The sequence below is a fragment of the Mya arenaria genome, chromosome 4 (assembly GCF_026914265.1).
Source record: "Mya arenaria isolate MELC-2E11 chromosome 4, ASM2691426v1".
In the NCBI taxonomy this organism is placed as follows: domain Eukaryota; kingdom Metazoa; phylum Mollusca; class Bivalvia; order Myida; family Myidae; genus Mya; species Mya arenaria.
The window spans coordinates 3,885,976-3,900,596 of NC_069125.1; the positions used below are offsets into that span (position 1 = coordinate 3,885,976).

At 34.7% G+C, this 14,621-nt stretch overlaps 1 protein-coding gene across 1 annotated transcript in view; it reads right to left on the reverse strand.

The window, feature by feature from the left end:
* The window catches only part of LOC128233033 (uncharacterized), a 39,457-nt gene extending 25,450 nt beyond the window's left edge, over positions 1-14,007 (reverse strand). Inside the window, exon 1 of the mRNA XM_052946889.1 lies at positions 13,820-14,007. Coding sequence (XP_052802849.1) covers positions 13,820-13,889 — 70 coding nt within the window. The 5' untranslated portion in view covers positions 13,890-14,007. The remainder of the gene's footprint in view (positions 1-13,819) is intronic.
* Between the last annotated feature and the right edge of the window lie 614 nt (positions 14,008-14,621).

The following is a 14,621-nucleotide window of genomic DNA, read 5'->3' on the forward strand; positions in this document are numbered from 1 at the left end:
TAGTTAGAAGTTAAAGGTTTATCACTTAAAATTTACGTTTGCTATACATGTGTATATATTATTTTTAAATGCGAGTATCACGTTAACGCCAATTACTAGTATAGTGGAAGTATACAATATTTTCGAAAATTTGTGAACGTCTCACTTCGGTTAAAGAATTGTTTGGTATTGGCTTTTAATAGTTAATTTCTCTGAACAACAACGTATCGTGACAGGTCATTGTATGAAGTATGTTTACTTGGACATTACGCCCAATAAAATGTGCTTTTAACCAAAGGTACGGGGTATCAGAAGACGTTTGTACCTGATGACAGAATGCGTAGTAGCCCACACAGAGTCTACTGTAATGTCTTAGAACCTTCACTTTTTCCGACTTCCGATTTTGAACTAGTAAGAGATTTTAAGCTCTGATGATCAAAGAATATTAAATAGCTTTATTCAGAAATATTCGATGATTGAGTTTCAGTAAATAAATATCAATTTTCACAAGTCCGGTGAGCTCGCAGAGTAGAATAATTTGTGTTTGATTGAAAGAATAGGTTGCTGCTTGTATAAATTGGACCAACTTTGTTAAGCCATCTAATTAAAATGGTGTCGGGTTGAATTTCTAGGTAATTGGGTCCTCAATTGGCCGTCAACGCCGTTTTCCGGTAGGAAATGGTTAAATGCGGTAGGCAAAAGCAAAACAAGAACAAGAGTTGTATTCAATTTTTACAATTAAATGAAATTTCGCAAAATTTAATATAAAAAATGTTTATTTATTCTGCCCAGAATTTCATACTAATAGTCTTGTGAATGTCAAATATAATTAAAGGTTCATGATACTCGAAAGAAATTGTATCGTTTTTTTTCTAAATTGGAAAGATGCATACTGAAAATCTGTATCAAGGGGCCCAGATTTTAAGAGGCTGTAGAGGTAGACGAAACCATTGCTTACTGATTGGCAAGAAGACATTTAAAATGGTGGGAATGATATTCAAAAATCTGTTTTTAGAGGCCCAGATTTCAGAACGCCCGGATCAGTCAATGAATTGAGAAAACAATATAAAAAATGAAAAAAAATAATAATGAAAAAACATAATCCCCAATAATACGTCGATTTTTAAGCACATTGTTGTTTATAATGCTTTATTTCATGTTAATAATACCTGTTAATAAATGGTTTCGGTTGAAAATCATTATTATGTCACGAGTGTATTGAAATAACCCATAACGATTTGATAAATATTGTGTTCTTTGGAGATGATATTAATGAGACGATTGATTAATTTAGACAGAAGCCTGATTGCCCAATTGGACCAGCGCAAATATAGCGAATGTTTGCATGGAATTGTAATATGATCCGGTATGCATCTGCAATATGATCGTGGGCAATAGTGCACAGAAACAGATCGATCGCAAACGATAAACATTGGAGCAAGTGTGAAGTAAGCTAAACATACGACATTGGACATTGGACAATGGGATTTCGAAAATAAATGTCTTGCTAGCACGACATTGGACATTGGACATTCAAAATCGAATGTTGTGCTGGCACGACATTGGACATTGGACATTCAAAATCGAATGTTGTGCTGGCACGACATTGGACATTGTACATTCAAAATCGAATGTTGTGCTGGCACGACATTGGACATTCAAAATCGAATGTTGTGCTGGCACGACATTGGACATTCAAAAATAAATGTCGTGCCAGCACGACATTGGACATAGGACATTGGGATTTCGAAAATGAATTTCGACATTCGACATTGGACATTCAAAAGTGAAAGTCGTGCTGGCACGACATTGGACATTGGACATTCAAAACTGAATGTTGTGCTGGCACGACATTGGACATTGGACATTCAAAAGTGAAAGTCGTGCTGGCACGACATTGGACATTGTACATTCAAAAATGATTGTCGTGCTGGAACGACATTGGACATTAAAAAATGAATGTCTTGCTGGCATGGCATTGGACATTCAAAAAAAGAACGTCGTGCTGGCACGACATTGGACATTCAAAACCGAAATGGCACGACATTGGGCATTCAACATATGTCGTGGTGGTTAGTTGTCTAGTTAATAAATATCAATTTTGGACCCATGATAGAGAGACTTCGAATGATCCTTTAAGATAGATTTTAGCAGTTTACGCGTCCATGAGCTGAATAATACGGGACCAGTACTGTTGTCGAATTTAACTGTTTGTTTTATATTTGAACAATTATTGAGCGCGTAATTATGAAATGTTGCAGATGTTAGCACCAAAAAATTGAAATCCAAATTGTACATAGTTATAGTCATTGTATACATAAAGGTAGTAGATATATCACTAAATAATGATCCTTTACAAATTTTATTGTATAACCTCAATATGAATTATTGTTTGGTGGGACGCAATTTTGCAATCGATTGTGTTTTTTTTTCTTTTACTCATAAATTGTGTTAATTGCATTTATTGTTGATATACAGCATACGTCTTATTTTAATTTGGATAGTTTTAATCCATCAAAGGTGGACACCCTGCTGAGAGCCGGAATATGTTCAGTAAGGGTGTTATATTTTTATTGCTCAATATAATCCGCAGAAACAATAACGCTTTATCTAGCTCTTTCATTTTACATTTTATTATTTTCATAATCATCAAAGTCTTTTGTTTGAAAAATAACTTATACAAGGTATGCATACTTTTGATGACTAACCAAAAAAACTGATATTGAAAAGGAATAGGCCATTTTGTGAACATATCTAAGTAAACCTCAGAGAATGAGTGTCGAGCGGATAATTTCAAACCGTTTTGATTTTGAATGTCCAATGTCCAATGTCCTACCAGCACAACATTCGATTTTGAATGTCCAATGTCCAATGTCGTGCTATCAAGACATTCATTTTTGAAATCCCAATGTCCAATGTCCAATGTCGTGCTGGCACGACATTCATTTTTGAATGTCCAATGTCGTGCCAGCAAGACTTTCAATTTTGAATGTCCAATGTCGTGACAGCACAACATTCAATTTTTAATGTCCAATGTCGTGCTAGCACGACATTCATTTCCGAAATCCCAATGTCCAATGTCCAATGTCGTGCCAGCACAACTTTCAATTTTGAATGTCCAATGTCCAATGTCGTGCCAGCACAACATTCTATTTTGAATATCCAATGTCGTGCCAGCACGACTTTCACTTTTGAATGTCCAATGTTCAAAGTTATGCCAGCACGACATTCATTTTTGAAAGTCCAATGTCCAATGTCGTGCCAGCACAACATTCGATTTTGAATGCCAAATGTCGTGCCAGCACAACATTAGATTTTGAATATCCAATGTCGTGCCAGCACGACTTTCACTTTTGAATGTCCAATGTCCAATGTCGTGACAGCACGACATTCTTTTTTGAATGTCCAATGTCGTGCCAGCACAACATTCGATTTTGAATGTCCAATGTCCAATGTCGTGCCAGCACAACATTCGCTTTTGATGTCCAATGTCCAATGTCGTGCTAGCACGACATTCATTTTCGAAATCCCAATGTCCAATGTCGTGCCAGCACAACATTTGATTTAGAATGTCCAATGTCCAATCTCTTTCATTTTTGAAATCCCAATGTCTAATGTCCAATGTCGTGCTGGCACGACATTCATTTTTGAATGTCCAATGTCCAATGTCGTGCCAGCACAACATTCGATTTTGAATGTCCAATGTCCAATGTTGTATGTTTAGCTAACTTCACACAGCTTAACATTGGATTGTATATTAGCAGCATTGTCATTCAGGTATAATGCCATATATATAATCAGTATAACAATGGTTACACTGCTTGCATTTCAAATAACCGAGTCAGTCCAACAAAGCAAGACCGCAAATTCATTTTATACCGAAGGTACAGTCTCAAGACTTGGTTTAACTTTTAAAATGGATTACATTTTCACCGCGCCATTATGAGCGTGATTTAAAGCTACTGTTTTTGTCTGTAGCAGCATAATATGTAAACCGGTCGGGTTGTTTTATTTAAAGCATGGGCGACCAGGATTAATGTTAGTTTTTAATGAAAGTAAGTATTGAATAACAATTTTGGAAAGAAATAATGAACTATTACTGTAAATGAAAGGAATGCATTGCGTGATTGATGTCATGATCGGGAATATGAACGCAATTGGGTTGGTTGATGGGCGCATGGAGTCCGAATTCGAACCAGCCTAACTGCATTCATACCCCGATAATAACATCAAACATGCAATTCGTTTCTGAATTGATATGTGATATATTTAATAAAGCAGTAAAGTGATATTCTAATCATAATCCTATTCATGCAACAAAATGTCAAATAAGGGTGGTTCATAAAAGAAAACGAGGGAAAGGGGTCGCAAGGTTTGATCGTAGAATGAAACGAAAATTACTTAAATATACTAATAGCGAATAATTTAGCTATGGAAGACATCGATTACTTTTTAGGCTTTTCTGTAGACTTTTATAATCGTAAATCGGAATCTATCATCGGCAGGTCGACATCACATCTTTAATATATGACGAAATAATGCGCACACGGGCGTATCGAACCCAACGCTGAAAGAACTGCGATGGTCAACGACATTTTATACGTTTACATTTACATTTAATTTATCTAATTACAAGTCGGTACTTATAGCTACGGAGATGCGTTCTGCATTTTAAGAAGCCTGCTTAAAGTAGCGCTAAAATTAGTATTCGATATATAATGCGATTAATATAGTGCGAATAAGCTGCGTTTTTGTGTAATTACGCAATTAAAATCATAGAAAACGCAATCAACGACAAGTTACAAAACGTAACATAAAAAGCAAAATACGCAAAAAGGTTCAAAATGAACGCGTACTGAATAAAAAAATATATACGTATATATATGCGTACGTAGGCGGCCGAAAGCATTTCAACGCCTTAAACCCTTTGATTTTACAACTAAGCTCACGTACGTGATCACACTACCTAAAACAGTAAATACCACTGAGTGTGTTCTTACAGAAAGGTGACCGGCCAGTCAGTCCACTCACATTGATCGGACAGAAGCCAAAGGCCGATATCCACTCTATGTTTGTGGGCGGACTGGGCGGTCAGTATAGTGTCAGGAGGTCCGGAATGGCCTGTACTAGTTCTTATCAAATCGCTCTTTATTGCTTTGAAAACAAATATGAAATATTTTCTACATGAAAAGACATATTTTTCTGTCAAACAAGTTAATTCAAACGACAGTCTGGTTTTGGACTGATACGCTTAATAAGAGTCTGCTTAGCTGTAACACACAACTAGCATTGAGCTGGCCTTATTTAAGAAATTGTATACAGACCACTGAGGACCACCTTGCATTATTGTGACCTCGCAGTCAAGCTACAAACGTTAAACGTTTTCTGGCTGACTGCTAGGTTACTATAAGTCACGAGATCCGAAGTAGTCTGTATCATTTTATTCTGTAAAACAAGCACTAAGTCCTCCCACTATTATTTTGTTCTGCAGTTTTTAAAACATAGAGTAAAAATGATAAAATACGGGATTTCAGATTCATAACTGGTAAAACAAAATTTTGATCGAAAGCTAGGAGTGAGTTCATTTAAATATAAATGACGTATGCTTAACTTTAAATCTTTATTTTCCTGTTTTAATATTTCATATTGAATGTAATCATTGGGTGTGTTCAGAGTTTCCGATTGCAAAATTCAGTCTAATAGCTGTTGTGGTTGTAAATTGAGCGATGCTTTTAAATTCATTGTTGATTTTAGAACACTTCTGTGGTCTTGTAATGTTTAAATAAACGTTGCATTGTCCTCAGTCAATAACTAGCCAGGAAAAAATTAGAACGTATAGATATAGCTTTCAAATATAAGCGGAGTGAAGTGACGATGCCGACAAAAGAATGGAGTGCCTTTTTTAAATAAACGAACTTAAAATGCTAATTGAACTTTGAAAACTGTCACATGATAGATGGACATACTCTTTTGTAGTACATGTTCATTTTAATGTTAACTAAATGAGAGGAATAGAAATCAATCATCAATATTAATTATGTAGACCACATTTTAGCCAGATTTGCATTGTTAGTGTCCAGATTCCTTTTCCGCTCATGCACGTAAGGCGGTTTTGATCATAATTGTATTTAACCAAAAAAGCATTCATATTATACATTTTGTATTGGTAGAATTACAAAGCATTTATGAGAATCATTTTTAGGCCATTATTTTTGTGTGTGTGTGTTTTGTATCGCTGTCCTTTCCTAACACAAAACAACATTGGGTCAGATAAGTAATTAAAAAAAAAAAAATAAGGCGAAGGTCCAATAAAAAAAATAACCCTGTTCTGATGTAGTTTATTATCACTGTAGAATTCAGATGAGATATGCAATTCCTTTATAAAATCATAAAAGCTAGGATCGCAACAATAGCTTCTAACAATGGCTCAGATGTTTGTCTACATTCACTTATCAATAAGTCATATTCAAGGATCCCGAAAAATACGAATATAATATTAAAGATATGATAATGTATATGATATGAACAACTACACTATGGAGCCTCCACATGGCTCTTAACGCCAACCATAGTGGTTTGCTTATACACTATATCTCAGGTAACACATGTCGTTGAACATTCGTGAATGTTTCACCCTTTTTCATGCTCCAAATATGAAAATCAGGTCAGCTCTAAGACAAGGATTAGTTTAGTCCTAAGGCAGGGACAACGGGATGTTTATATATAAAGCTTAGTTGTAAAAACGTCCACGTGACCTATAAACGTAACAATATGTGTATAGTTTTTCAAGTTTATTACTATTTTTTTTAAGAAAGTAAATAAAAGTCCGTACCGGTCAACTCCGAATATCCCATGTCTAGAAAGAATATAAGCACCGAAAATTCTTGGAAGAGGAATTCTATTTTCAGTTATTTTGGAAGAATTATTTCACGAAATAAAGTAACAATGTATTTCAGCATTTAATATCTCTTGCCCAATGGTGTTGAACTATTAAAAAAATATTCAGAGCAGCTTTTCTGTCCAACTCTCTCGACTATTGGAGATGAAAAATGATCGATGTAATAGATTTTGAACTGACATCAATGACAAGTTATCAAACAGAGTTCGCTTTACGAACCATATTAGGAACAACTTAGTTTAACCAGCGAGCCAGCGATCCGGAGGGTCGCAGGGGATATATCCATTATCAACACGATTCTGTTTTTCCTCGTCCCGTGACAATCCTTTTGTCGGCCAGGGTTGGGATTAAATTCCAATATAAAAAGAAAACTTAACGGTTATCTGGTTAAAGAAGTGTTTGGAATTGGCTTTTAATTGTTATATTCTCTGAACAATATTGTATCGTCACAGGTCATTGTATGAAGTATGTTTACTTGGAAATGACGTCCAATAAAATGTGCTTTTAACCGAAGATACAGGATATCAGAAGACGTTTGTACCTGATAACAGAATGCTAAGTAGCCCACACAGAGTCTACTGTAATACTGTCTACTGTAATATCTTAACACCTTCACTTTTAAAGAAAACAAAAGTTCAAAAGTTCTAAGGTCGCACCTTCTTTTTTCCGACTTCCGATTTTAAACGAGTAAGGGATTTTAAGCTCTGATGATCAAAGCATATTAAATAGCGTTATCCAGAAATCTTCGATCATTGAGATTCAGTAAATAAATAGCGTCTTTCATAAGTCCGGTGAGCTCTCAGAGTAGAATAGTTTGTGCTTGACTGAAAGAACAGATTGTTGCTGGTATAACTTTGCTAAGCCATCTCATTAAAATGGTGTCGGGTTGAAATTCTATGTAATTGGGTCCCCAATTGGCCGTCAATGCCGTTTTTCGGTAGGAAATGTTTAGATGCAGTAGGCTGCTAAGCAAAACTAGAACAAGAGTTAGTTGAAAATTGCTCAAATTTTATGGAGTCACCGACCTCCCACCATGTGCCATTTGTCACACATTTAAAACGACATATTAAATCATAGGCCGTATCCATAAAGCAACTAAGATTAAACGTTCAACAGAATTGAAAAATTAGCCTTTTCCTCTGTTGGAAACAAATTCAAATTGTTTAAGTTGTATGTGCATGTAAATAAAAATGTATGCTGAAGCGATTTATGTAATTCATTGTCGAAAATAGTAATTTTTCAATTAATTGAAATTCGAAAATTTAAAATATATATATATAAATATTAATTCAAAATTTCATGTCAAATATGATGAAAGGTGCATGATACTCTAAATTTAGTGTGTCGTTGTTGTTGTGTTTTGCAAAATGTAAGTATGCATACTGAATTTCGGTAAAAAGGGTTCCAGAAGTTAAGAGCGCTACAGACGGAAAAGAAACCATTGCATACTGATTTGCACAGTTTTGAAGGAACCCGGCTGATTAAAAGACACTGAAAATGGTGGGAGTCAAATTCAAAATTCTATAATAAGGGGCGCAGATTTAAAGACGCCCGGATCAATCAATGAATGTAAGAGAACAATATACAAAATAAAAATAATAATAATAACATAATATAATCCACAATAACGTCGATTCTAAAATATATTGTTGTTTATAATGCTTTATTACAATTTAATATTATCTGTTAATAAATGGTTACGGTTGAAAATCCTTTCTATGTCATCAGTGTATTGAAATAACCCATCCCATTACGATTTGATAAATATTGTGTTCTTTGGAAATGATATTAATGAGACGATTGATTAATTTAGATAGAAGCCTGATTGCCCAATTGGACCAGCGCAAATATATTGAATGTTTGCATGGAATTGTAATATGATCCGGTATGCATCTGCAATATCATCGTGGGCAATAGTGCACAGGAACAGATCGATCGCAAACGATAAACTTTGGATTGTTTAATAGCGGCATTGTCATTCAGGTAAACTTCCATATAGATTATCAGTATAACAATGGTTTTGCATTTCAAATAACCGAATCAGTCCAACAAAGCAAGACCGCAAAATCATTTAATACCGAAGAGTCAGTCTCAAGACTTGTTTTAACTCTTTAGATGGATTACATTTTCACCGCGCCTATATGAGCGTGATTGAAAGCTATTGTTTTTGTCTGTAGCAATATTATATGTAAACCGGTCGGGTTGTTTTATTTAAAGCATGATGCCAAGGAGTACCGTTATGGTTTTTTAATGAAATAAAGTATTCAATAACAATTTTGGAAAGAAAAAAATGAACTATTGGTGTAAGTAAAAGTAATGAATTGTGTGATTGATGTCATGATCGGGGATACGAATGCAGTTGGGTTGGTTGCAGTAAGCGTGGAGTCCGAATTTGTAACAGCCTAACTGCATTCCTACCCCGATAATAACATCAATCATGCAATTCTTTCCTTAATTGTTGTGTCAGATATTTAATAAAGCAGTAAAATGATATTCTAATCATAATCCTATTCATGCAACAAAAGGTGAGACAAGGGTGGTTCATAGAACAAAACGCGGGAAAGGGGTCGTAAGGTTGGATCGTAGAATAAAACAAAAAATACTTATATACTAATAGTGAATAATTTAGCCGCGCAAGACAAAGATGACTTTTTAGGCTTTTCTGTAGACTTTTATAATCGTAAATCGGAATCTATCATCGGCAGGTCGACATCGCATCTTTAATATATGACGAAATAATGCGCACACGGGCGTATCGACCCCACGCTAAAAGAACTGCGATGGTCAAAAGCAGGCCGAAAGCATTTCAACGCCGTAAACATTTTGATTTCACAAATAAGCCCACGTACGTGATCACACTATCTCAAAAACAGTAAATACTACTGAGTGTGTCCTTACAGAAAGGTGACCGACCAGTCAGTCCACTCACATTGATCGGACAGAAGCCAAAGGCCGATATCCATTCTATGTTTGTGGACGGACTGAGAGGTCATTATAGTGTCAGGAGGTCCGAAATGGTCTGTACAAACGAACAGCTCTTTATTGCTTTGAAAACAAATATGAAATATTTTTCTACGTAGAAAGACATCTTTTTCTGTCAAACAAGAAGAGTCTGCTTAGCTGTTATACACAACTAGCCTTCAGCGAGCCTAATTTAAGAAATTGTATACAGGCCACTGAGGACCACCTTGCATTATTGTGACCTCGCAGTCAGGCTACAAACGTTGAACGTTTTCTGGCTGACTGCTAGGTTACTATAAGTCAGGAGATCCGAAGTAGTCTGTATCATTTCTTATTTTGAAGAATGGAGTGACATTTTTAAATAAAAGAACTTTAAATGCTAATTGGACTTTGAAATCTGTAACATGATAGATGGGCCTACTCCTTTGAAGTGTCCATTTTATTCATCAATATATGTAGACCACATTTTAGCCAGATTTTCAAAGTTTGTATCCAGGTTGTTTTTGTTGCTTACGTATTTTAGCATGCACGTCAAATCGTTCTGATCATAATTGTATTCAATCAAAGAGCAGTCATATATGTTGATAGTATTAAAAAGCATTTCTGAGAAACTGTATTAAGGCAACTATTTTTGTTTCGCTGTCCGTTCCTTCAAAAACAAGTATTGGGTAAGACAAGGAGTTAAAAAAATAAAAATTACAAAATGGAAGTCCACTAAAAAACTTATTCTGATGGAGTGTATGATCATTTAAAATTCCACTAGAAATCACATGAGATCTGCAATTCCTTTTTAAAGAAAATATAGAAGCTATAATTAATTCAATGGCCGCTAACAATATCTCGAACGTTACGCTATATGTAATGATCAGGCCAAATAAAAAATAGGTGCGTTTCAGGTAACGCTGCCAAAAAAAATAGGGTAGGTAGGTCGGAATATTTTTTTATTTTTTATATTTTTTTTTGATATATTGATTTCAGTAACTGTTGACTCAGAAGGTATCAAAAATAAAAGTCATCAATTCAGGTTTATCAGTAGTTTTTAAACATGTTCCATGCTTCAAAGGAAACATTCTTTATTTGTCTGGTTAAATACTTTGACAATGATGGTTGGATTTCAATTAAGTTATGGACAGAGTGTGCTATTATTTAAGACTTTCCAGGAACGGGTTTACTTTTCTTTATGCACCCTTTTGCTTTCAATCACCCTCTGTAGAATGCTAATGTCGCGGGGTCAATTTGCCCTGCTCTATATGTTTGTGTTAGTGTCATATGTCTACATGTATGTTTATCCAGTACACGTACTTTCCAAGTCCATCTTTCTTGTGATGATCCATTTTCCTATTCTTCCATTCCTTTCAGTCATTCCTATCATTCACTAATTCATATACTAATTTCACTTTCATTTTCGCTTTTACTTTCTATATTTATTAAAGTAGTTCGCCTCGTGCACAGCTGGTGGCGGTATTTTCCTCGTGCACAGCGCACTCATATTTTGTCGATGGAGACGTAAACATCGTTGGATACATTTGGAAACTTTATTGTTTCATTTCTTTATAAAAGTGTATTTTGATAATTCCAGGTATGATTTATTACTATAATATACATGTTGGCATTGTGTGAATTTGTCTTTTGTGTAATTTGATGTATTGGCACTCATATTTTGTCGATGGAGACGTAAACATCGTTGGATAATATGGAAACTTTATTGTTTCATTTCTTTATAAAAGTGTATTTGGATAATTCCAGTCGCCCTGAGATACGAACCATTTTCATTCGCGACACTAACCTCCCTGTAACATAATTACATGAAGAGTGGGACAGCAAATTTACCATATAAGCCATCAGCCAAGGAAACCTCAATGCTGTCAAGAGGACCTGGGGTTCAGGTTTGAAGAACAAGTAACATGCAGGTTTTATTGCCAAAATTGCACACTTAAGTCTGACATATCAATCCGAAAGTCAGTATCTGACACATTTGTATCTGACAAGAAAATATAGTTCAAGAATTGAAATATACCTGCCACACAAGCACAAACTACCCGTAATTCACTTTAGAGTTCGGACAATCTAAAAATTCGGACATCCACTATTATTTTCAAAAATAATTAACTTTAGGTACCTAATTTTCGGACACCCAAAGGACATCGATTGTAACTTTTACAGTTACTTAGTCTCACAGACAAATATTATTGATCTTTATCGGTACAATGCCTGCCTAGATTACCTAACCGTATACATCACTGTGACAAGTAAATTAGTTACTACCCATCCTAAGCGATTTATTGCCTGTTGAAAGGGATGTGTGATATATTAAATGGAGGATTAAAGGAAACAACAAGGGCAATCAAGAGATTAAGAAAACACAGACATGACATGTTTGTAAAACGATCCGCCAATAAACTTTGAAACTTGTACCACACTTTTATTATAGACTTTATGAAGCAATAACCATACAGTAATACTCATTGTAACATCAATAGAACAATAAAAATCAACACATTCAGTGATACAGGTAACTATTTAATGTGATGAATTAAAGTTAGAAATGCAATCCTTAAGTTACAATCGAAAACACCACTCAGAAACATTAATCCTGCATAGCAATATCCATTCTCTCCATGAGATCCTCGTGGGTATAACTGAGAGTTATGTGACGTCACACAATGTGACTGTTTGATCTGAAGCCGATAAAAGGTGTTTATTCATTTCAATGCATGTATAAAATGGTGTTGAATGGGATTTTAATTAACTTGATGAAGGAGTTACACTTATAGGCGTAATAACCATTGATAACTACGGATAAATTAATAAGTGGTAAAATGCAGACATGAAGAAAAAAGGCAGGTTTACCATACATGTAGATGAAATGTAAAAATTGTTATTTTCTATGAATTAGGAGAGCGAAAAATTCATTAGTTTAAGGTGTCCGAACTCTAAGGTGAAGTACGGTAAATACATTCAGAAATCCAACTCTAATATTGTCAACTTTACGTACATACATTTCGTAACAAATGCTTTTCGTACCCAAATCACATTTTTTTCAGGGAAAAATAGGTTAGGGTCGGCGGGAAAAAATAGGGTCGGTCGGGTAACCTGAAACAGACCTATTTTTAATTGGCCTCACAAAGTCATATTTATTTATCACAAAGTCCTATTTAATGATCACAAACTCCTATTTAGTGATCGCAAAGTCCAATTTAATGATCACAAAGTTATATTCAATGATCACAAAGTCCAATTTAATGTTCAAAAAGTCCTATTTGATAATCTCAAAGTCCTATTCAAGGATCCCGAAGGACAAGAATATAAATAACTACACTGTGGACGACAACGTTCGCTGATTTTTTTCAGCATCCACATGGCTCTTAAAGATTCACTCTTACTACCAAAATAATAGGTACCATAATTATTAACACAATTGTTTTATTATGCCAAAAAGGATAAATAAATGTCGAAAACAATGGTTCCCATAAAGAAGACCCTGTTTGTTTTGAAAGGTAGGTGCAGAAAACACGGTTTTCCTACCTAATTAGACGATGGTTGATCACTATAAATCTTTATAACCCACCAGTCAAATAATATCAAGCGTTTTCAACTATTAAATCCATGGTTACAATATTCTTCTCAGTATTTTTTTCCCATAAATGCAATTTTTAGTTACAAGTTAAAGGTTTATCGCTTAAAATTTATGTTTACTATACATGTGTATGTATTTTTTTTTAAAATGCGAGTATTAATATCTCAATATATATTACTACAATACCTTCGAAAATTCGTGAACGTTTCACTATTTTCATGAAAAATATGAAATTCAAGTTCAGTTCTAAGACAAACATCAGTTTAGTACTAAGAAAATGATAAAGGAAAGTTTAATTAAAGTTACGTAATATAAAAGTCAATGTGACCAATTAGCGTAACAATTTATAAACATATTTTCAAGATTATTATTAATTTACAAGAAAGTAAATTAAAAGTCCGTACCGGTAAACTCCGAAAATCCCATGTCTAGAAAAAATATTAGCACTAAAAATCCTTGGAAGAGAAATTCCATTTTCAGTTATTTTGGCAGAATTTTTCCACGAAATATAGTAGCCATGTTTTCAGCATTTAATAGGTCTTCTCCCAATGGTGTTGAACTATTAAAGAACAACCTTTTCAGAGCAACGTTTCTGTCCAACTGCCTTTGTTATTGGAGATGAAAAATGATCGATGTAGTTGATTTTGAACTGACATCAATGACAAGTTATCTAACAGAGTTCGCTTTACAAACCATATTAGGAATAACTCAGTTTTACCAGCGAGCTAGCGAACCGGACGTATCAATTATCAACACGATTCTGTTTTTCCTCGCCCCGTAACAATCCTTTTGACGGCCAGGGTTGGGATTTAATTCCAATATAAAGAGCAAACTTAACGGTTATCTGGTTAATGAAGTGTTTGGTATTGGCTTTTAATTGTTATATTCTCTGAACAACATCGTACCGTCACAAGTCATTGTATGAAGTATGTTTACTTGGAAATGACGTCCAATAAAGTGTGCTTTTAACCAAAGATACAGGGTATCAGAAGACGTTTGTACCTGATAACAGAATGCTAATTAGCCCACACAGAGTCTACTGTAAACTCTTAGAACCTTCACTTTTGAAGAAAACAAATGTTCAAACGTTATAAGGTCGCACCTTCTTTTTTGCCGATTTCCGATTTCAAACGAGTAAGGGATTTTAAGAGTATTAGATAGTTCCATTCAGAAATCTTCGATCATTGAGTTTCAGTAAATAAATAT